Source organism: Heloderma suspectum, chromosome 16 (genome assembly GCF_057233095.1).
Source record: "Heloderma suspectum isolate Gila_16-S chromosome 16, 16-S_ref, whole genome shotgun sequence".
NCBI lineage: Eukaryota > Metazoa > Chordata > Lepidosauria > Squamata > Helodermatidae > Heloderma > Heloderma suspectum.
The window spans coordinates 10652388-10675637 of record NC_139473.1 but is presented as its reverse complement, the minus strand read 5'-3'; the positions used below and the strand labels follow the sequence as shown (position 1 = coordinate 10675637).

At 43.1% G+C, this 23250-nt stretch overlaps 1 protein-coding gene across 4 annotated transcripts in view; it reads right to left on the bottom strand.

Annotated features, from left to right (window-relative positions):
- Positions 1-18169, bottom strand: part of NLK (nemo like kinase) — a 124895-nt gene extending 106726 nt beyond the window's left edge. The window contains exons 1-2 of one of the 4 annotated variants that reach the window (XM_084822623.1): positions 17642-17736; positions 17091-17531 (exon numbers count right to left, since the gene is read on the bottom strand). In XM_084822623.1, coding sequence (XP_084678749.1) covers positions 17091-17512 — 422 coding nt within the window. In that variant the 5' untranslated portion in view covers positions 17513-17531; positions 17642-17736. The other 3 variants (XM_084822626.1, XM_084822622.1, XM_084822625.1) reach the window with 3 other exon arrangements.
- Between the last annotated feature and the right edge of the window lie 5081 nt (positions 18170-23250).

Sequence of the window (23250 nt, the reverse complement as noted above, 5' to 3'; positions counted from 1 at the left end):
GTGGAGGAGGGCTTTATGATGTCAGCAGCCCACGTTGTGTACCGGTTAAACTAACTGTTGGAGTGTTGGAGTAGGAGCAGGGAGACCTGGGTTCATATTCCATTCAGACTTGAAGCTCACTGAATGATCTTGGGCCAATCATGAACTTTCAACCTAACCCACTTCACAGGGTTGTTGCAAGAATAAAATAATAAAGAGACTCCCCTGAGCTACAATGGAGGAAGGATGGAACAACAATGTAAACAGGGCACGTGTAGACCTACATTACATCAGAAATCAGTCCTGTTTTTCTCCTCCATCCTATTTGAGATTACCTAATGATTATTTTAATGCAGTACTTTGTGGGAAAAGTGTGTACACAGATGTAAAACTAACTCCTGTGATCAAAACATAAAATGATTAGATAAGTAAATCACACAAATTCACTATACTTTAGAAGTAGAACAAAGCATGATCCAGTCTTCTCCAATAGTGAGAACTTTATTTAGATTCTCAGATGACAAAGGTAACATTGTTCTGTCATGTCAAAAGATCAAGTTTGGACTCTAGTCCATGAAACTTTATGTTACAATAAATCTGTTTGTTTTGTGGCAACTTAAAGACTCTGGTGTGTTTACAAATAACTCTCAAAAACCAGTGGCAAAATATTAGGCAAGGCATTAATTCACTCGTGGTTAATTAAGGGGCATCAGTACAACAAGCCTGAGGGGAAGAATCCCAAACTAGTAGAAGCCTGCAGCCAAAGCATTGGCAGGCTAATTCAAATCAATATGGAAAATTCAGTACCACCCACAGCTTTTTGGTCCCTGCTGTTCCCTTAGGGGTGCCAGGTAACAATGCTGCAGTATCAGCAGAAGCTACAACTGACAGAATTGCCCATCAGGATCTAGATCTAGACTGGGTTCAGACAACACAATAACCCACACTCAGGGATTGAGTATGGGTTGAATGTGGGTTGTCACTGAACCATGGGTTATTGTGTTGCCTGAACCCAGCTATGCCAACAAACCATGGTTTGTTAACCACAAACAACTCATGAAGAGAATCCATGGTTTGTTGTTGGGATGTGAACTGTGGGTTGTTGACCATGGTTTGTTATCGCGGCTGTGTTCAGACAACAAGATAATCCATGTTTCATAACCTTGAGTGTGGGTTATCGTGTTGTCTGAACCCAGCTCTAGAAACCCTACGCTGCCCCCTGCAGAGCTCCTTGGCCCAGTCCTCCAGATATCTCTTTGTTTGCCTGCTTGCTTCCTGACAATAGCGCAAAGGCCCTATTTCTAGCTCATCCTCCTTTCTCATTGGCTCCACCTTTCTTCAACTTCATGTTTCCAACACCCATTATTTCCTTAGTTTTCTGTTTTTAACGGTACAGCCTACTTTGTCCCACTTCCTTTAGCCAACATGTCTCATGACCAGCCTCCCTTGCAAGCCTCTTCCAGATTTTTAAACACTGTGTTTTTCTCTTGATGCACTTCTGTCCCCTTGGACCTTTTCCTCAAACTTCATTCTCCACTGAGCCCTCTCTCTTTCCCCACCCTCAGACACATTCAAATACATCCCATCAACTACTATATATTTTTCCTTCAGCCCCCTTAACTCTAATCTGCCAGCTTCCCTTCCTTCTGAAACTTCTCCCAGTCTTCAGCATTCCTTTATGAGAGATTTTAATCCCAAGTGAACTGACAACTTTCCCTTCTCTCTCAGAAGCTAGAGTAGAAACTCTTTGGTCTTGAGCATTCCATGCACATCACACCAGCTCAGCCAGTCAGGTGTTACAGATTTCACTGCCACAAGTGCAATAAATTATATATGCACCTGACAAGGCAGTTAGCAAATGGATACATGTATTTCTCTGGAGCCACCCTTGACTAAGTTTGATTTCATTCTTATCAGTGTTAGTTATTTCTCCCTTTTTAAGAGCATAGTTCACAAATTTCTGCTATTATAAGCCCAATGCCCCATTAGAAAGCAATGGAGGGTCATCTCCATTACTCAGACTTTTACAACTTATTCTTTCAATTCACTCTTGCTGCTTGCTAAACTGAAGTTACATATTTCTCTGAATGTCAGCCATAGATGTCTGCTTTTTGTGTGCATTCACCCTGCTTGACATTAATAGCTTGTGTTTATAGTACAAGTACGGCAGCTCAGGGGACCCTATTTCAAAAAACTGAATCTAATTGCCACTTCAGCAAACACAAAGGACTTATGGTCAATCCAAAGCAGTGAACTACAACATTTTTAGAAGAGGAGACTTCAAAGAGCTAAGCAATCAGAATACTATGGAAACATATGACAGAGTACCCTAGTATAGAAAAATAAGCATCTGCCTGCAAAACAAGTCTGCAAAAATAAGCACTGCAAGGTCTACGTAACGTGCATTCCCTATTATGTTTTGAGCACTACTCTATACTGAGGTGAAGGTAAGTTGTATAGATTGTAGACCCCAATGTATACTGCCATGACTATTCTCTAGGCCAACAGAAAGAACCCAGTTTGGCCATGATGACTAATGGTTAAGACAGGGCAAGCCACTCCCCCTCAGAACACAGTAACTGATACCACACTTGCATCCAGATGACCCTAAACTACTTTGTTACAAGAAGTGTCATGGACTAATTTACAAAGTGGTTCTAAGAGCTTTCCCCACCACCAGCTTACCTATCCCTGCCATTTCCGTTGCTACAACAGTGTCTGCAGCACTCAGAGGGTTACTGAGGCCTGTAGAACAAATTCAGTCCACGTGTGGTGGTCTAGCAGGGGCTCATTATTTATTGTGTTTCTATACTGCCTTTCTGGGAAACCGAGGAGCTTTACAAAAAGTTCAGAACATGAAACTGCCAGTTTTTGCTGCCAGGGCCTACAAAACAGTGGGCTTTTCAAAGCACCTGGAAGGCCACAATATGTGGCTTATAGTCTAAAATATTGTGGAGAGCTGCAATTATTGACGTTCTCCACAACCAACTAAACACTTTTCCAATAAATTTCAGCAGAAATGTTAATGACACAAGGCCTGACGAAGTCATAATTTGCAAAGTGAATCTGTAGCCTAATAAGCACTTTTAAATAATGCAAGGGTTCTACTTTTCAAATAATGTGGCATTCATATCATTGGATGATATATTGTCTTCAGTAATAAATATTCAAGTGATGAGTATGCTTAGAACAATGGATTATTTATGGAAAATGAGCTTAACAATGAAATTACCGAGTACAAGAACTAGATGATACGTACCCCCCAACCCCACCAGCTTAAAGTGACTTACTCATGTCACAGCCTGATATTTACTATATTTGCTCTTCCATGTACTGTGGAGATTTAAATTAGAATCCAGTGTTCTTCCAACTGATTTTCTTGCCTTATGTGTATTTAGGCTAATCTGCAGAGCAAACTCTTCCTGACATTTTCAGCCCGAGAGATAGGCTAGGCAGGGAAAAGAAAATCTACTAGAGTGTTGCAAAACTAAATCCCTTACACAATCTTCACTGTTACTTATACATATCTAATTCTAAAGCTACAGTTTAGTTTATTTGACCATTTCATTTTATAAGGTCATTTTGTACTAAAACATCCTAAAAAAGAGTGGCTTATTGGGCTAAATTACTTTGCCCAAAGCATTCATTTAAAATAGCATGGATCAAGATTGAGCCATTTAAGCAAGAATTTTTTAATAACATAAGTGAATAATCTTCATCACCAAGGAAAATTTAGTAGAGACATGCCTTGGGTCCGCCACCCCCATCACATCAGGGTAGGTTACTTTCAAATACTACCTTACCTGTTCTGAACAAAGATGGGAGAACAATAAGGGTGCAATCCTATGTATGTTTAGACAGAAAAAGAAGTCCTACAACCCCTAGCAATCCCCAGGCAGCATGATTTTGTTTCAAAAAAAGAACAGATACGGTGTAACTACTTCAGATGTACTATCTAACCACATTCCTACCCCTGGACACACCCTAATAACCCCAATATTGAAACTCCCATTGAAGCCTCTAACAATAACCACTGTCCTTTTTATGTTCAGGACCATGTTTCTGGAGTACAATACGGCTCGGTAGAGTGGCTGTTAGAGAAACTGTTACGGTTCAAAATTCTTCTATGCAAAGGACTTCATCATACCTCAACCCTGAGAACTAGAACATTTCAGCTGTGCTGCTTGATGTGTTTGTGATGCAGTAGTAAGGCCAGTTCAGACGAATCCCAAATCCTAAAATAAAACCCAACACTGGTGGAATTGCCCACAACACTCTGCTTGAAAATAGCTAGGGAATTTTATCATGAAGCGCTGAGTAGGGATCAGCCCAAGTCAACTGCCCATCCAAAGAGGTGTGTGCAAGAAGTAGTGGTATTCACAATGTGACTCGTTATCAATGTATTTTTGGATTATTTGGATTATTCACTGTATCATGAAGTACTAACCCACTATTCTCCATTTCCTCCCCAAAAGACTCCTAAAACCAGTTACTGACAAGGGCTCTAAAACCTTACCTGAATCTATATTTACCCAAATATGGAGGATGGAGGCCAATTTAAACAGTTTCATCAGAAAATGCATTCGGGGGGGGGGGGGGTTGAAAGGGAAAAAGAATGCACAAGTATGAACTCAAAAGGGGACAAAACACACATCTGAAATATAAATACCCCCTGAAAAGCTAATTTTGGTTCCCAATATAGTTACAAGCTGTTCAGCTATAACATTTGCAGAGAAGAGCTGAAACAAATATTGGATTCTGTCTCACTTCTGTGTGTACTGCCAACATGCAATTACAGAGACACAAACAAAATCAAGACCTGCAAATGTTGTACTAGAACAAAACAATCAGGTTAGTCATGGGACTGACCTGTACAAAATTTTCCAAACACTGACTCATCTGAGCAGACTTCTCTACAACCCCTGAAAAAAAAATCAGGCCAGGGACGGGGAAGAGCTGAACCAAGAGATGAGATCTTTTATGTGGTTCATGTTTCTTAATTCTTAAAGTTCTACAACTAGAAGTTAGACCATCATAAAGCAAAAAAATTAACAAAGGAAACTACGTATCTATAGGCAGAATCCCGGGGGTGTTTATATCCCCGACGATTCCTTTCCGCCTCACCAAGTCCTTTCTGCAAGGAGTAGGTCCTGCCAATTCTACTGCGCAAGTGGGACCCACTGCTTACACAAGGGAGATTTAGCACTTTGAGGAGCAACCCGAAACGAGTGGAAATGCTCGTTTCTGGAAGGAAGCAAGTTGACCAAGCTCCCTTATGTGAGCTCCGCCCACTGACCTGCCTCCTTCCAGAAATAAGCATTTCCACTCATTTCAGGTTGCTCCTGGAAGCACTAAATCACCATTGTGCAGCACAATTGGCCGGGCAGGAGAGAATCAGTGGGGGTGTAAGCACCCCATTGGATTCTGCCCTATATAAAAATATGTTAGCATAAATAAAATTGTTTTATATGATCTGGAATTGTGTCAGACTTAAAATTCTGGATCTCCATCGTAAATCAGTGCAATCAAAGTACTAGGCATCTGGTTGTCAGAGCCACTAGAAATTATGCTCTGCAGAGCTGGTGCCTAAAAACTGGCTTCCAAACAATTGATAACAGCACCTAAGAAGATGCAGTGCCCCCAACCCTGCAATGATTCTTTCTAGGATTAAGAGATACAGTGAAAGCCTTCTCAATTTGCTGGGGAAACTGTTTCATTAAAATGCTGGAAGACATTAAATACCTGATTTATTCTGCAAAGCTTGGAGGAAAAAAAACACACTGAATTTTTGTACTAGAAACAGGCTTTCGATTTTCATTAAGTAAAAACTTGCACATGGGCTAGCACATTTAAATTAGGTCACATTTATGGTAGACGGACTTCTGATTTATCCTTGTACACGATACTGATGAAAGTCACAACCCCCAAGGAATTTAAATGGGGCATTCCTTTTGGAACACCAGAACAGCCTCTTAAGAATGTGACATGAATAATGCTTGAAAAGCATACCCCTCAGAATTAGGTTCAATATATGCACTGCTTTGTCACGTGCTCATTGAGACTCTGCATTATTTGCCTCAGGCACGCTCATGGTTTCCCTCCAAGCAACAGAGATATCACACTGACATACTCAGTTAGGCTGAAAATCACTGTTCATTGGCACTAAATGTGCCAGACAACAAAAGCTCACTAAATTATCATACAATCACAGGGATGATCTACATACACATACTCAACATAGCCATTTGGTTTTGAAGGAGTACGCCATGGGCTTGTCTGCATGCATTTCAATAACGGTTACCTGTGCCGAGCTGAAGTTTAGTAGCATCTATACTAAACACATGAATTTGTGGAGGCATCACTGCAAGATTGGTCTTCAATCTGTACCATCTTGAAGAGGTCTAAAAGTTCTTGGTAGGGCTGTCAGATAAAATATTACTTTTTTAGAAAATATTGGCATTGCTTTTTTATGCAAAAAGGTGTAATTATAACTATAGCAAATTACAAAATATTTATTCAAAACAGCAACTGCTGTGACCTGACACTCTGATTCCTTGCCCAACTAACTCGTAAAAATGTACACCCGCGCATCTCCTCCTTCCCCACTCTTGTTCCCCTTTTATCTTCTGTCCCATTCCTTATCTTCCTGCTTATCTGATTGAAAACATAAAGCTAGATTTTCAATAATTTCACAGAGACCCAAGGCTGCAAGAGGGCCAAAATTTCATTATTAGAAGCTTATTTTCTTCCGAATAGTTTCATAGCACCCAAAGGGATGATACAGCTGTTTTTCAAAACTTTTGGTTTGTTCTAATTTTAGTTTTTAATTTTTCCTCCTTCATTTCTATCATTTATTATAATGACATTGTATCATTATAGATAACAAAATATCTGAATAAGCTACTAAAATAAACAAATAATCAAGTGTTACCCATTATTTTAAACTTGACAATAGATGAGTCAATGGAGGAGGGGGAGATATACTAACAGTTGCAGTCCAATGTACATCTCACTCAGACGTAAACCTCACTGATTTTTATGAGCCGTACTCACATGCAAGGATGCAAAGGATTGCAGCCAGAATCATAAAAGAAGATCTCAAAAACTATTCCAATTTTTGGTCAGGTTGAGCAAGATTACCACATGTAACACTATTTTATCTCAAACTGCTAGAACACATAAATCAGAGGTCCAATATTTGAAGCAGCATGAAATTTCAAAATTAGTTTTTACTGCCACCAGGAAACTCAGCAATAAGATTTATACTTCCTTTAAATCCCAAGCTACAGAAAATACTCCAAAGTTTCATGGTGTGAAGGGGAATAAGCAAATTGAATCAAGTACCTATGTAACACCGCAAAAAAAATTACCAAAAATGTTGTCTCATAACATACACCAGCCTTTGCCAACCTGTTGCCCTCCAGATGTGGCAGGGGTGCTGGGAGTTGTAGTCCCAACACATCTGGAGGGCACCAGATTGGGGAAGGCTGATGTAAGAGTTAGAAAAGTATTGGGAACCTTGAAATGCCAGGGTTATTATCCTCCGTCAGAATCTCATCTGGTCCAGTATGCCCTATATAGAATCTTCTGTGAAACCAGTCTAATATCTCATGATGATATATGGCGGTCTTTCCCAACTTGGTGCCCTCCAGATGCTTGGATGACAACTCCAATCGAGCCCAGCCAGCATGGCCAATGGTCAAGTATGATGGGAACTGTAGCCCTAACCATCTCAAGGATACCAGGCTGGGGAGGAAGACAGATCTTAAAAGCCTCCCCCCCACCCATGATTCACCAGAATTGCCAACTTGCACCTAGTTCTCTCCAGAGAATCCACAGAAAGTTCTAAATATCTTTTCTTCAAGGCTGTATATACAAATACAATCTTGCTCTTTAACAGGATTACAGAATCAAAGATGTGTGATGTCCAGAGAAAGAGATCCATACAAGTGAATGCTGTTCATTTAAGCTTGGATCACTAGGAATATCCCTCTGCAGTTTTTGAAATTCATTGTATATTTTTAATGGTTTATGTATAATATAGTATTTGTATGGTTCCTGACTTCATATGATTTGTTTTCACCCAGCGCTTACCTTCGGAGGTTAAGAAAGCAAGATGATGTAACTCAAGGAAGGAAAACTAAAATATCTGCATCTGGTGGTTATCTATAATTTCTTATAGTTACTTAATACATTTATAGCCCACCTTTCCTCCAAGGTACTCAAGGCAGTGTAAATGGGTCTCTCTTATCCCCACATTTTATACTCAACAGTCACTCCACCATGGCAGCCCCCCTTACATTCCCTCTCTTGGGCATTCCCCTCTGCTGGAAGACAGAGCTGTGTGTGCCACATTTCAAACTGCACTGTGCATATTCTGCAGTTGGTATTATGCAAGTACAGAATTCTTCATCCCAATATCTTTTTTCTTTTTCTTTTTTAAGAGAGCTTCTAGCTCTTATATCTTCAAACACAGGCCAGCAAAGTCTCACCAGCTAGAAGAGGGGCTATGGAGGCCTTCAATATGGTTTATATGTTCCTGAGGTTTATAGTTTCTTGCCTCTCCCCATGGCTTGCAGGAGAATTGTATAAAATAAGCAATTTGCTTGATTAATGGAGGTCAAAATGCTGTGAATTCCGCTGGCACAGAATTTAATTTTTCCACGAAGATACAACACACATGACCCTATCAAATAATTTTCTCCACAGCAATGTGAGGTCTATAAACTTAATTAGGAGTTTGTCATTTATTTCAAACTACTTCACTGAAACAGGTCAAACTTGTCGCAAACAAGCAAACCAGTAATTTTGCTTTAACTTTAGCCATTGTTTTGTCATCTCCATATATCAGGAAATAAACATAAATATGTTACCCATTAGCTATTTAAAATAGAAAATATTTTCCAACACCCAATACAAAATGGCACATGACTGCTCTCAGAAGCTCTGCTCCAGTGCAGAAAGGAAAGATAACCAGATCAGTTTGAACTGAAACACAATATTTTTTGGTCATCTGAAGACAGAAAAGGGGCATAAGCTGAACCCCAAAAAGAACTAGTCTGACATCCTGTTCTACATCCCATCCCAACCAAGTTATAGAACTTACAATCTACGGGGAGTATCACTAACTCCTAGTTAGTTTTTTGGGGCTGGGGGATCCTGCTAGCAAATGAAGAAGTGTTACCAGCGTTTTTAAATTTAATTTCTGTGCTTTTATATTTGTTTCTGTTTTTGTAATAAACACAATCCATTTCAGTAAAAAATAACATGATCTTTACAGCACAGACACTTTTAAGTAGTTGCCCTTTTCAATGCCATGTGGATTTCCTAGGCGTCCCAAGTTGAGCTATCAATTCATTGCTCAGTTCTGAGTAGACAGCAGTATTTTCCCCACTAAAAACTCCAAGAAACACTTTTAATTAAGCTCTCTCACACACACTTTTGTTTGCCTACACCTTTACTGCTGCCATCAACGTCCTGGGATCAACTCTATTTCTACATACTATCTCATTCCTAGTAGAAAATTTCATCATCTACAATTGCTCAATGTTAGGCACACACACAAAATTATATGCTTGGCAAGGCTGCTATTAAAACTTTACATGAATAGTCCCTCTAATCATTCAAGTATCTGTTGAGTTTCCATAGTTTAATAAGCTAGCTCTGGGATTTCATACCTAGAACTAACAATACTACAACGAGCAACGTGCAAAGCATAAGTTCCCAGCAAGTATGGCAAAGTTATTTCAGACTTCCCAGCTCAAGTGATTAGTGAGACATTTTCCAAAACTTATCTGTACTGCACATTTCTGCTCTGACTACTGAGCAAAAGCAAGAGTATCAACAAGCCTATTCTTCAATCAGTGTATGCGGGCTCAGGGAGCAAACTCTGCTACCAAAATATATGTAGGCTTAAGGTCTAAGAAGTACTGAATGATGTTCTATGCAGCTGCAGAACCCATGTTTTGCACCTACACAGAAGTAAGGCAAGGTTTATAGTTTTGAACATCAAGTCCATGCCACCAATAAATAAAAAATAGGGCATGTAGTGCTGTGTAACTTGCCCACAAGAACCCAATGAATGCCAGCCTTTGAAGTAGCATAACATGTAAAGGGTCAAATGCACCATTTTGGCTGCCTATTAATTTATTTATTACATTTCTATACCACCCAATAGCCAAAGCCTGAATATTAATGGCCAGAGAACTGGAAGCACTATGTACTCTTGTTAAGTGTCAAATCTTGCTTAGCAAAATAGCAGTTTAAAGTGGGGAGGGGCATGCAAATATCTGCTTGCTTTTCCTCATTTAGTCAAAAGTGTGTTTTAAACTGAAATATCTCATCTTAGGTTCCTCCTCCATTTTAATAGTTGCTTTCTATACTGAAGAACATAACCAACCACCATCTGGAACCATATGAACTAGCATAACACTTTGCATGGTGGTCATGGCCACACATTCTCCTCAGCACACTATGCAAGTGGTCCAAGCCAAATTGAAAATATCCAATATTTGGGCCTCCTCCCCCTTTTTGAGATGCGTGAGAGACATAAGCAAACTTCAGCAGAACAGTAGTTTACTGTTAGCATCCCACCCACAGGTCATAGAAATAACAAAAGATACACAACAATAAAAGGTGAAACACAAAAATATATGGAAATACACAAGTAGAATAATAAAAAAAATAGAGCTTAAAAGCCAAACAGTGTTGTTATATTGCCCTTTTTACTGTTGACATTTTAAAGCTAACCATAAATCAGTCTCACAATGCAAACCTTCAGTAGGCAAGTACCCATTAATGGTCATCAAACTGGCACCATATAAGAATTCTCTGTTACCAGTCAGAAGACAGGAATTATCTGCTTAAATGAACTTAATTCTAGGCTTATGTTTAATCAATGCAAGTAAAGCTAGGGCACCTACTTACTTACTTATTTATTTATTGCATTTATATCCCACCTTTTTTCCTCTTGCAAGGAACCCAAGGCGGCTTACATTATCCCCCTCCTCTCCAGTTTATCCTCACAACAACCCTGTGAGGTAGGTTGGGCTGAGAGTCTGTGACAGGCCCAAAGTCACCCAGTGAGCTTCCATGGCTGAGTGGGGACTAGAACCTGGATCTCCTGGTTCCCAGTCCAACACTCTCACAACTATACCACACTGGCTCTTTTCAATTGCCTACCTTTCAAAGACTATTTACATATCAACTGATGCAGGCTCATATTTGATTATCTGTCCTTTCCCATGCATGTTTCTTGCAAACAAAAGTACAGGAGACACATTGACCTGGTTCTCACATAATGCTCATATGGGTTAAATAAGCCATGGGTTGTTGAATTCTGGGTTGTCATGATGTGCAAAACCAGCTACACTATCAAGCCATTGTTAACTACAAACAATCCAGTTGTTTAAACCTTGAGTTGTTATAATTTGTGAACCCATAACCATGGGTTATTTCACCAGGATACAGAGGCAGCAGGCAAGAAAGGTAAAAACAACAACACCAGCCATTCTGCATGCCAGTACTACAGTGCTGCAAAGGCATCTGGGATACAGGGAGGGGGCTGGAAAAGGACGGAAATAAACAAATCAGGGATTCAGAAAACAAACCACAGTTTGTTTGATCGTCTGTCAGACAAACCCTGAGTAGGGCAACAAACCATGGGCTCACCGTGGATTAAATAAACCATGGGTTAGTGTTAAGTGCAAACCAGACCTATAACTCAGTAGCAGAGCACATGCTTTCCATGCCAAAGGCTCAATCCCTGGCATTTCCAGTTAAAAGGACCAGGAAGCAGCTGATGGGAACCTCTGCTCAAGACTCTGGAGAGATGCTGCAAGCCAAAGCAGACAATACCAGGCTCAACAGATAAATAGTATAAAGCATTTATACTTCATGACCTAGTGTAAAGCAGGGTCCAACATTCCCTAAAATTAAATCAAAGTCTGACTGATCAGGCAACAATTCTGTAAGAAGCATCATGCTCTACAGAGTACTGTAAGCAGCATCATGGTCTACAGAGCATCGATGATATATTCTGACCAAAAATATGTTACTGTTACCCACCATGGAATATGGAGTTGAATCCAAGTTCTGCTTTCCATGGAGGGAAAGGTTCTGCTCATGGACAGTGCCTCTCTCGATTTGGGGGGATCCGCCTCTCAATTTGGGGGGATCCGCCTCTCAATTTGGGGGGATCCGCCTCTCAATTTGGGGGGATCCGCCTCTCAATTTGGGGGGATCCGCCTCTCAATTTGGGGGGATCCGCCTCTCAATTTGGGGGGATCCCCCTCCCCCCACACCACAGTCCACCCCATTCAGCAGGGTTCCCTGACCCTCTGGGTAGTATTTTCAGGTGCCTGGAGGGGCTGTCATGGGGAGGAGGGGGCAGTGATATCTGGTTCTCGATACAACTTACTGTCTAGTGCACAATGCTTACAACCTATTTTCTGTTCAAGAGAGAACAGCTCATCTCCAACCACTACTGCAAATTCCCTAAGAACACTAGTTCTTCATCAACCCAGAGAACAACATAAGGAAAGCAACTCCTCTTTGTTGGTTTCTGGGTAGAATTTCGTTAAGTACCATAGGTATTTCTCCTCTACCAAACTCCTAAGGATCTCTCTGTAAATAGGAGCACTTTGGAAATGATGTTTTTTTTCAAAAGCTCTCCACAAACCAATAGTCATCAACACCAAGGTATCTTGGTTAAATATCAGGAATTGTAAGAACAGCATTCAGTGAAAATTACCAATGACACTTTAAAATCACCAGCGACATAAGCATGAACTCTCTGCTTCATTTTAAGCAAAAGGCTCAGATTTAGAAGTCCCAGCCAATTAAACGAAAGCCTCAGTCAGGCAAACTGTTGAAGACCTTAGTCACAACATTGTTCAACTCTACCAGATCTTACAGCATTTTTCACTTTTCACCAAGCTTGTATAAATCAAAGACTGTGAGATTAATACTGCACGGGATTATTTGTCGCTGGTCTATTCTGAAACGTACAAAATGAAAGTGACTACATTGCTATGATTCCACTGGAATCTCTTACTGCCTACACAACTGAATTACCACCACTGCCTCAAAAATCACATGTAGCCAAAAGGGAGGTGGCATTTGTCAATGATAGCCAACTTATCCTGCTAAACAAAGTAGAAAGAGCAAAAGAAAAACCGGGACACATGAACAATCAACCAACAGAAGCAGACTCTGTATGAAAGTCCGCCAAGACAAAATGCTTTAACAGCTTATGACAGATGAACTCCATCAGCAAACAGGAAAAATAGAGGTCAGCCTGTATTAAAAGATCCTACGAACACCAGCCATTCCATTACAACCTAAAAGGCTACTCAGAACACTTTCGTAGCCAGGGTGCCTACATAGCAGGGTTCAACATTATCCTAGAATTCCTCACTGTTCATCAAAATAAATATTTTCCCACATCCATTTTTTCCCATCCTAGGCATCAGAGAAAGTGGAAAAAAGCTGACTTCAAGTCTCCAGTTTAATTTTTTTTCTTCTCTATGTCCAATAGGTAGCAGAGGGGGAGAAAACAGAATACAATTTGCATCAGCAAGGGAGGGTTCTGAGCCTCCTTTAATAGCACAATAAGCATTCAGTGTAATAAAAACATGTGGACTTCAAGGGAACCAGGCATCTGTCCTTTAATCTGGGCTAGAACAATTACTACATTTCTAAATGGCAATTTACAATGCAAGTAAATTACAATACAAGTTTTACAGTCTAGCCCATACAGACATTTCACATGGCTAAGCCACACTAGGAAAAAAATATCCAGCATCAAAAGTGTGAAAATTGCATACTTCCATGCACACAGCAACTTTACAAAATTCTCCAAATCACATCTGCAGCTGAACTTCCAGTGCTCAGGCAGATCTAATTTAACTGATAAATCTCAACAGAGTTCAGAATCTTCACCTACAGAGTATTCCAATTACACTTATGTACAAGTTTCCAGTAACACATACATGCCTTCATAAAGCGGATACAGCCAGTGCGTGCCTCTATACAGATGCTCAGTGAGATAATAGGGAACCTTTATAACTTGCTCAATAAAGTGAAAATGAAAACTAATTTACTTGCAACATCTACGTTTAGTTTAAGAAAACCTGCTACATTTAAAAAAGCAACTCAGACGTATTGTATGAGCTTTCAGTCCCCTACAGATGACTTCAAAGTTACATCACACATCTTTGTTAGAGGCACAAAACTTACTCCAAACCAAGCCTGAGTACAAAGCTCGGTTCTCACGGAGGTGGTGAATGCGTGCCTGGCCTTCAGACTCCAAGTAAGGGCTCACATGGTTAAAGGTGAATGTCAGGGAGAAGGGTTCTAAGCTTACCCTTCTTCCCAATATGCTTTTCTATGCATAGAACTGTTGTATTGCAGCATGTGAGCCTATTTGATGAAGTAAAGCCTAAGACAGAAGTTTTTCCATCTTAGTAACAAACCAGGCCTAGGAAAAAAAAAAAAAAACTATTTTCCAGTATAGGCTGTACTGAGAAAGTAAGCACCACTGAGTTAACTTGGAACTTAAATGGGGCGGAAGACATCCCTCTGTGTTTGAAATATTTAACCAAGTGTTGGTTGCATGTTAAACTAAGGCTGCACCCCTAAGCACAGTAACTAGGGATATAAAGTCCTATTAAAAATTTAGTACGTGAATAAACTTAGGACTGCGCTGTAAATGAATAGCTGTCATCTGTACATGGCTGTATCCATCTTGTAAGAAATGCTGCTCAATCTGTGACTTCAAGAAAATGTTTTATTTGCTGCTGCTGTCATTCTGAACACATCCCTTGCCAGTTATCCTAACATTTCCATCTAGCCAAAACTACCTTATTAAAAATAATGCAATCATCTTTTTCAACTGATACAAGCTTTTTGTGGCTTCTCATTCACAGCATTTATTAAATAGCCAGTAAACTATAGACCAGTAAGAGGATGGGTAAGTGTAAGCCTTAAGTTTAAATCCTATCCTTAATTGCAGGAGTGGTACAAGCATAGAAAATACACTTGACAAAATGTAATCTGATGCCTGCAACACCTACCAGTGACTAGTTCATCCAATCTACCAACTCAATCTTGAGATTCAGTCTAAATTGCAGACCTTATGGCCACAACATCTGGCCTAATCTTTGTACTTTTTTGATTCCCCCCACCCCCTGCTTTTTGTACCATCTAACCTGATGAAGAGTTCTGGAGAACGTGAAAGCTTGCACACTCTTCTCTGGCATTTTGGTTGGTCCTAATAAAGAAACTGTAGATTGGCCTGGGGGAGGGCAGGGAGGGGTTCTCATGGAATAACACAGCTATCTTCATGTTTTATTTGACAAAATTAATCATCTTTGTCTTGGAAGCATTCACAAATTACAAAACAAAGTGTTCATCTAGGTTCTTGGCTCTTCCTAGATTAAATAACGCTTTTATGCAGAAACCTGTTTAAGCAACACATTTGCATGATACTTTCAATTGCCAATCTAAGCCCAGCTCTGCCTTAGCTGTCAAAACCACTCTACTTCAAAGCACTCGATTACAGCACATATTAATCCAGTGAATCATAGCATATAATACATGCAATGGTTTTAGCTCAGCACAGTGAAAACTTCAGCATGACAGCTGAAGCAAGCAAAGCAATCCTTAAAGGACAAAAGAGAATTTTTGCTGAATCAAGAATAGTTATCCTGGTATTACCAGAGAATACTATACAATAGGGGATAGCTTTTTATTGGATCAATTTCCTGGACCACTGAAAAGCTCTTACCCATTTTGTGACTCTTATGTTCAATGGGCCACACTATTTGTGCATGTTTGGCTTTACGTCTCAATGCAGGAAAGCAAATTACAATATGTTTGTACTATAAAAGACAAATTGCAAACATATGTTATAAAAGTCCAAATGGGGTTTGGGTTTAGAACCAGTATTTGGGAGGAAGAGACAGCAACAGAGATGACTTCTGTTTTTAAAGAATATAGCCATATTTAAATAAGATCAACCAGGGAGTTGTTAAAACATCGGTTCCTTACACAAGGCTCGTAGGGCTGTGTCATTCATTTGTGACAGGGGCATGCCAACCCAAAGCAAGATGGAACAATCCATTTGAGGTGCAAAATACTGAGATCACTGTTTTAGGAAATACATTACGTGCTATTGCAGAGGAAATGCAGACTCTAGTCACCTGCCAAAACCAGAGTTCAAAAGAAATTGCTTCCCGCTCCAGCCAGCCACTAAATTCAAAAGTCACTTCAACTTTTTTTCATTTTCAATTAAGACACACATGGGTGAAATTCTATTATTGCCAAAGAATTGACATTTTGATGTAGAGCCAGGCTGCTGACCTCTTAAAGAGACGACAAAAACCACAGCAGTAGCAGCAGAGTGTTTTGGGAAGCCATAATCATGTTGCATTTGTCTCAAGATAATGACATAAGATATAATCCAACCTGTTTAGGCTGCAATCCTATACACACTTACTTAGGAATAAGTCTCTGAATTCAGTGAGACTTACTTCCGAGTTGAAATGCGAAGGATTACAATGTTAGACTGCAGCTACTGAGGAACTTTGAGCAAGCCAAGACAACTTCCTATCACACAGGTGGATAACCAGCTTTCATTTTTTATGAAGTTTCCAGACACCAAATTGAACAAACAAGTTTGGATAAGTGTATGCAAAAACCCAAAAGAATTAAAAACAAAGAGCCAAATAAGAAATCCAAATTCATTAAGGCTGCCAACTGAGAATTTCTAAATCAACTTTAAAATTTCTTCAGGGACTGGCCCATGTTTTCCAGGTACACAAGTGACAACCTGAATGTAAGCCTACTGCAAAAGAAGTGCCAGCATTTTGATACCAACCACATTAATGGCAATACGTCATTCATGTTAATTACGTGCCGCTAAAATCACGCACTAGTTGAAGCCCCCCAGATAACACCGCATCCCTAACACAGCCCTCTTTGCAAAACACTTTGCACACTACTTGTTACAGGTCTGCGCAGGAACCTGTTGAAAGGTGGCCTGGTTGCACTCCAGCCCAAACGGAAGGAAGAACGCATGGCGGCTTGAAAACCACCAGAAAAATACTCACCAGACAACACCAAAGGCTCCATATCCAATAGGCCTGTCTGGTTCAATATCCAGTTGCTGTTGTGGGTGATGTGAGTGCTGATGATGGTGCGCTTTAACTGCAGCAGCTGCTGCAGCTTGTACCTGAGCTGGGGCTGCTGCTGCTGGTCCAGGAGCTTGGCCTGGTGCCGGCGATGGAAAATATGGCTGCTGCTGCCCTGGGTTTAACATGGCCGCCGCCGCTGCCGCCGCCGCAGCTGCTGCCGCCGAAGAAGCATGCTGCTGTACAGGATGTACTGCGGCTGCAGAGCCTGGGTGCAAGTGGTGCTGAGGGTGATGGTGGTGATGGAGATGAGGAGGGGGGAGGTGAGGAAGGTGGTGGTGGTGGTGGTGGTGGTGACCTGCTGCTGCTGCAGATGTACCGCCATTGTAAGCCGCCATCATTTTTGCGCTGGCTGTGGCACTACAAAGAGACATTCAAGAGGATGCCCTCTGGTTGGACAACAACCGGTTCAAACTGTCATTTGGCCACGAAAATGAAGTTTGCTATACTTTCGTAAGCAGGGTGCCCACCTTCAAAACCATGGAGCTCAACAGGCCTTTACGTCTTCATCAAGTCAAGAAAAATGGAGGCTTCTGTGCGTACGCGTGAGCATGCAATATATCCCCCCCCCGCCCCAGATGGCTGGTGTAGTTGGTACTAGAATGCCATCCTTCTTCTGCCACTGCAGTGCCAGTCTCGAAATTTAAGTCAGTCCCCCTCCCCCCCAGAAAAAGGATATGAATTCACCCACCTAGAAAATGTTAGGAGTGTTGACAAGCCCACCCCTTCCATTCCCACATCCTTTTCATTTATCTCTTCAAAATGCGTAAGAAGATCCTTCAAGGCCTTCTATAACTGTACTCCTCTCTGTTCTGTGTATACATCCATCCACCTTTTATATTAAAATTGGATGGATATGAGCAACTTCCTCTGGAAGGGAAAGTGGCTAAATAAAACAAGGAACATTAAATAAGTGGGAAATGAATGTGTCCAGATATTAATAAGTGAGATGAAAAAAGAAAAGAAAGTGAGGAAAGAATGGATGCAAAGGAACAATAACCAAAATGTGATAACGAGGGATGAGTAAAACAAAACAAGGCTGACGGAAGAGAGTTTTTAAAAATGGGTGTGTAGGAAGTGGGAAGTCAAGCAGCAGAAGTTATCAAGGCCAAGGAATATGAGGCTGCAAGAACTTTGAGAAGGGAGAAAATAAAAACCTTAGGAGGAGAGAATTAATCAGGTGGTAGAGAAAAGAACTGAGAATTAAGAAGCGTTAAGGGGGAAGGAACAAGAGAATCAGGTAGTGCGAACTGAAGACTGAGGAAGGAAAAAGGAATCTGGAAAAGAAGCAAACAGTTAAGACTAAAAAAATCAGACAACTAAGGGAGAAGAACAAAAGAGGAAAGGAGGAAAAAGAGCATGGAGAAGGGAAAGGAGGACTGAAAGAAATTAAATTTAAATACAGGAAAAATTTAAAAAAGTGATCAAGCAGGAAAGAAGGGATAAGAGAAGCCAAACAACATAGAAGACAAAATAGATTCTTTTTTTTTTAAAGGATGTGAGCAAGGAAATACAAGAAAGATGCAAAAACAGACAAGAAAAAGTACAAACAAGAAAAGGAGAATGTGAAAGCTAAGGAAGAGGAATTTTTAAAGAGGAGAAAACATTAAAAACTGTGAAAAGAGGGGAGAAAATATAAGCAGACTACTTCTTTAAGGGAAGAAAAGGCAGACTTTGGGAAGCAAAAGGAAGTATAAATGTGGAAAAAGCACTAGAAAGATGAAGGAAGTGTGTAAATGTGGGCAAATAATTTTTTTTTAAAGGCGAATGAAAGGTCTATGTGTGGGGATATGTAAAATAGACACGAAATAAATCAAGAAGCAAAATAAAGAATAAATATGGGGGGAAAAGAGGGATTTCCTCCCCCCCCCCTGAATTAATAGGTTTTAGGGGATGAGATTAAGAATGAAAAGAGTACCAAAATGAGAGAATGCAGAAGGCAGGTTTTCCGGAGAAAGAAAGAAGGGAAGGGGTGTTGAAAATGTAAAGGAAGTGAGCAGTGGAGGGAAAACGCTTATTTTTAAGAGATAACTGAACAGTTGGGGGAGGCGTGTAAAAGGAAAAGAACAAGTGGGAGATGGAGAAAGATTGTGGAGAAAAGGAAGGAGGGGAAAAGGGCAGGTGGTGAAAAGAAGGTAAAATAAGAGAATGCAAGGTGACAGGAGAGAGAAAGGGGGGAAATGTGGAAGGCAGTGAAGAAGAGAGATTGAGGAAGGGGGCAGGAGAGAGAGAAAAGGGGGAATGTGGAAGGCAAGAAAGAAGAAGAGAGACTGCAGAAGGGGGCAGGAGAGAGAAAAGGGGGGATGTGGAAGGCAAGAAAGAAGAGAGATTGCGGAAGGGGCAGAAGAGAGAGAAAAGGGGGATGTGGAAGGCAAGAAAGAAGAGAGATTGCGGAAGGGGCAGAAGAGAGAGAAAAGGGGGGATGTGGAAGGCAGTGAAGAAGAGAGATTGCGGAAGGGAGCAGGAGAGAGAGAAAAGGGGGAATGTGGAAGGCAAGAAAGAAGAAGAGAGACTGCAGAAGGGGGCAGGAGAGAGAAAAGGGGGGATGTGGAAGGCAAGAAAGAAGAGAGATTGCGGAAGGGGGCAGGAGAGAGAAAAGGGGGGATGTGGAAGGCAAGAAAGAAGAGAGATTGCGGAAGGGGCAGAAGAGAGAGAAAAGGGGGGATGTGGAAGGCAGTGAAGAAGAGAGATTGCGGAAGGGAGCAGGAGAGAGAGAAAAGGGGGAATGTGGAAGGCAAGAAAGAAGAAGAGAGACTGCAGAAGGGGACAGGAGAGAGAAAAGGGGGGATGTGGAAGGCAAGAAAGAAGAGAGATTGCGGAAGGGGCAGAAGAGAGAGAAAAGGGGGAATGTGGAAGGCAAGAAAGAAGAAGAGAGACTGCAGAAGGGGGCAGGAGAGAGAAAAGGGGGATGTGGAAGGCAAGAAAGAAGAAGAGAGATTGCGGAAGGGGGCAGGAGAGAGAAAAGGGGGGATGTGGAAGGCAAGAAGAAGAAGAGAGATTGCAGAAGAGGCAGAAGAGAAACGGGGGGATGTGGAAGGCAAGAAAGAAGAAGAGAGATTGCAGAAGGGGGCAGAAGAGAGAAAAGGTGGATGTGGAAGGCAAGAAAGGAGAAGAGAGATTGCAGAAGAGGCAGAAGAGAAACGGGGGGATGTGGAAGGCAAGAAAGGAGAAGAGAGATTGCAGAAGAGGCAGAAGAGAGAGAAAAGGGGGGATGTGGAAGGCAAGAAGGGAGAAGGGAGGCTGCGGAAGAAAGGGGGACGAGGCGGCAGGGAGCGGGAGAGAAGCGAGGGCAGCGGGGAAGGCTGAGGGGCGGCGGAGCGGGCGAGCCGGCGCCCCAGCCTGCTCTCGGTCCCGGCCGCCTCCCGGGAGGGTCCGCGGCGGGCGCCCTCGCCTGCCTGCCTGCCTGCCTGCCTGACAGCCCGCCCCGGCGCCGGCGCGGGGCGGCGGCGCGTCGCCTCCGCCGCCGGCTGCGGGCCCCTGCGGAGGCGGCGCGGGCGCCCTCCGGGCGGGACGAGCAGGTCGGCCGGGGGTCACTCAGGCCCCGCCGCGCCGCGCCGCGCCGTCGAAGGCGGAGGCGGCCCCGCCAGTCCTCCTGCACCGGCAGCTGTGGCCGCCGCCTCGTCGCGCGCCGCCGTCCCTCGGGCCGCCCGACCGGCCGCCGCCGCCTTCTCCTCCTCACGGGAGCCCCAGAGCGGAGCGTAGAGCGAAAGAGCGGCCCGGGGCGCGCGCATGCGCGCACCCCCGGCCTGCCTTCGCCTCACTCTTTTTTTCCCCCCCGCCTCCCCGTACTCAGGCAGCGCGCGCGCCCGCGCGCCGTCGCTCGCTCTCTCTCTCTCTCTCCTCTCACTCACGCGCACAACACAGTTCATACACGCCCTCTCTTTCTTGCGCGCGCGGGCGCAGCCTCCCCGTGGCTCCGCCTCCGCGCTCCCCAGCCAATAGGACTCGCCTCCTCCACGAGCGCTCCGCCTCCTTCCTTCCTTCCCAGCCACTGGGACTCGCCTCCTCCTTGACTCTCGCCCAATGGCAGAGGAGGGCCCCGCCCACAAAAGCGGGACTTTGGTTTCGGCTTCTTCCACTCTGTGGGAAAGATCAAACGGGGCGGGCGGGGAAGCCGCTAGCCAATGAAACGCTTTTTCTCGGCCCCGCCCTCCGCGCCTATTTTGCCAATGAGACCCCGCGAGACTCTCTCACCTCACGCAACCTTCACCTAGATATTTACTCCGCGGAAAGGGGCGGGCCGCCAGCGATTGGTTGGCAGCGCCTCGGTTTAAAGAGTTCTAGCCAATCAGGCCGCGCGGGGCAGAGCAATAGGGGTTCAGAAGTGGGCTTTTTTTAAAAAAAAAAAACCACGTATACTAAACTAAGATCAGTTAGTCGCTCCTCTTCGAATTAAGGCTAACCAATCATTGAAGGGTTGTTTTTTTTTTAAATCACGACTGTTGAAAGAGGCGGGGCAATAGCAATTGGGTCCTACGTAGAGATAGACAGCCGTGTCGCCGAATGGGAAAGGTGTCTGCCAAGCGAAGGCGGTTCCACAGAGAACCATTCTTCTGCAGGGATTAGAGTACGGACAGAAGACTAAACGGAGGGCGGGGCTGTATCCTGATTTACAGCGAAGAAAGCCAATCACAGCGAGGGAAGGCGGGGTGAGGCGAGGACATGGCCGCCTGGGAGGGGAAGGCGGGGTGGGGGGGGGGTCAACCGCAGGGCTCCTCTCGCGCGCGACCACGCCCGGCCTGGAGGGGGCGGGGCTTAGGGTGTGCGGGCTCCGGAGGCGCTAGACCTCAGTGAGGAGAGGTTTCTGAGGGGAAGGAAGGAATAAATGAGCGTGTGTGCCCTCCCTGTGGGGCCTAAAGGGAATAAACAAGACTGGTTGTTTTACACACTTTATTCATACATTTATTAATCCTGCCCCTCAAATGAAATTTTATCAAACCTGTTACCTGATAAAAGAGTCGCCACAACCTTTGTACATTAGGATAATCCCATATCGTAGGACACCGACTGGCATCTCGTCTGCCACATTTCCAACGCCCGAATCTATTTGTTTTATAAATTATTATCTATTTAAAATATTTACATGCGTGCCCCCCCCCCCGCCGCATTATGAAATCACAGGGCAGTATACGGAATTCATTAAAACAATTAAAATCAACACAAGCCACAGTTAAAACAGAAAATCCTATTCGTTCTTCGTGGGGTCATATGCCATCTATATGTGATTTTAAATCGTGCTATTTTATCTGTGTCCGTTCCCCAAAATATTTAATTGATTTAGGCTGCAATCCTATGCACGTTTAGAGAAAAGGCCTACAACTCCCAGCATGCCCCAGCCAGCAATGCTGGCTGGGGCGTGCTGGGAGTTGTAGGCCTTTTCCTCTGTCTAAACGTGCATAGGATTGCACCCTTACACTGCAGTCCTATGCCGGTTTAGACAGAGACAAGTCCTACATGCTGGCTGGGGGATGCTGGGAGTTGTAGGCCTTTTCTGTGTCTATACATGCATAGCATTGCATCCTTATACAGCAATCCTATGCAGGTTTAGACAGAGACAGGTCCTACATGCTGGCTGGGGGATGCTGGGAGTTGCAGGCCTTTTCTGTGTCTAAACGTGCATAGGATTGCACCCTTACACTGCAGTCCTATGCCGGTTTAGACAGAGACAAGTCCTACATGCTGGCTGGGGGATGCTGGGAGTTGTAGGCCTTTTCTGTGTCTAAACGTGCATAGGATTGCACCCTTACACTGCAGTCCTATGCCGGTTTAGACAGAGACAAGTCCTACATGCTGGCTGGGGGATGCTGGGAGTTGTAGACCTTTTCTGTGTCTAAACGTACACTGCAGTCCTATGCCGGTTTAGACAGAGACAAGTCCTACATGCTGGCTGGGGGATGCTGGGAGTTGCAGGCCTTTTCTGTGTCTAGACGTGCATAGGATTGCACCCTTACACTGCAATCCTATGCCGGTTTAGACAGAGACAAGTCCTACATGCTGGCTGGGGGATGCTGGGAGTTGTAGGCCTTTTCTGTGTCTAAACGTGCATAGGATTGCACCCTTACACTGCAGTCCTATGCCG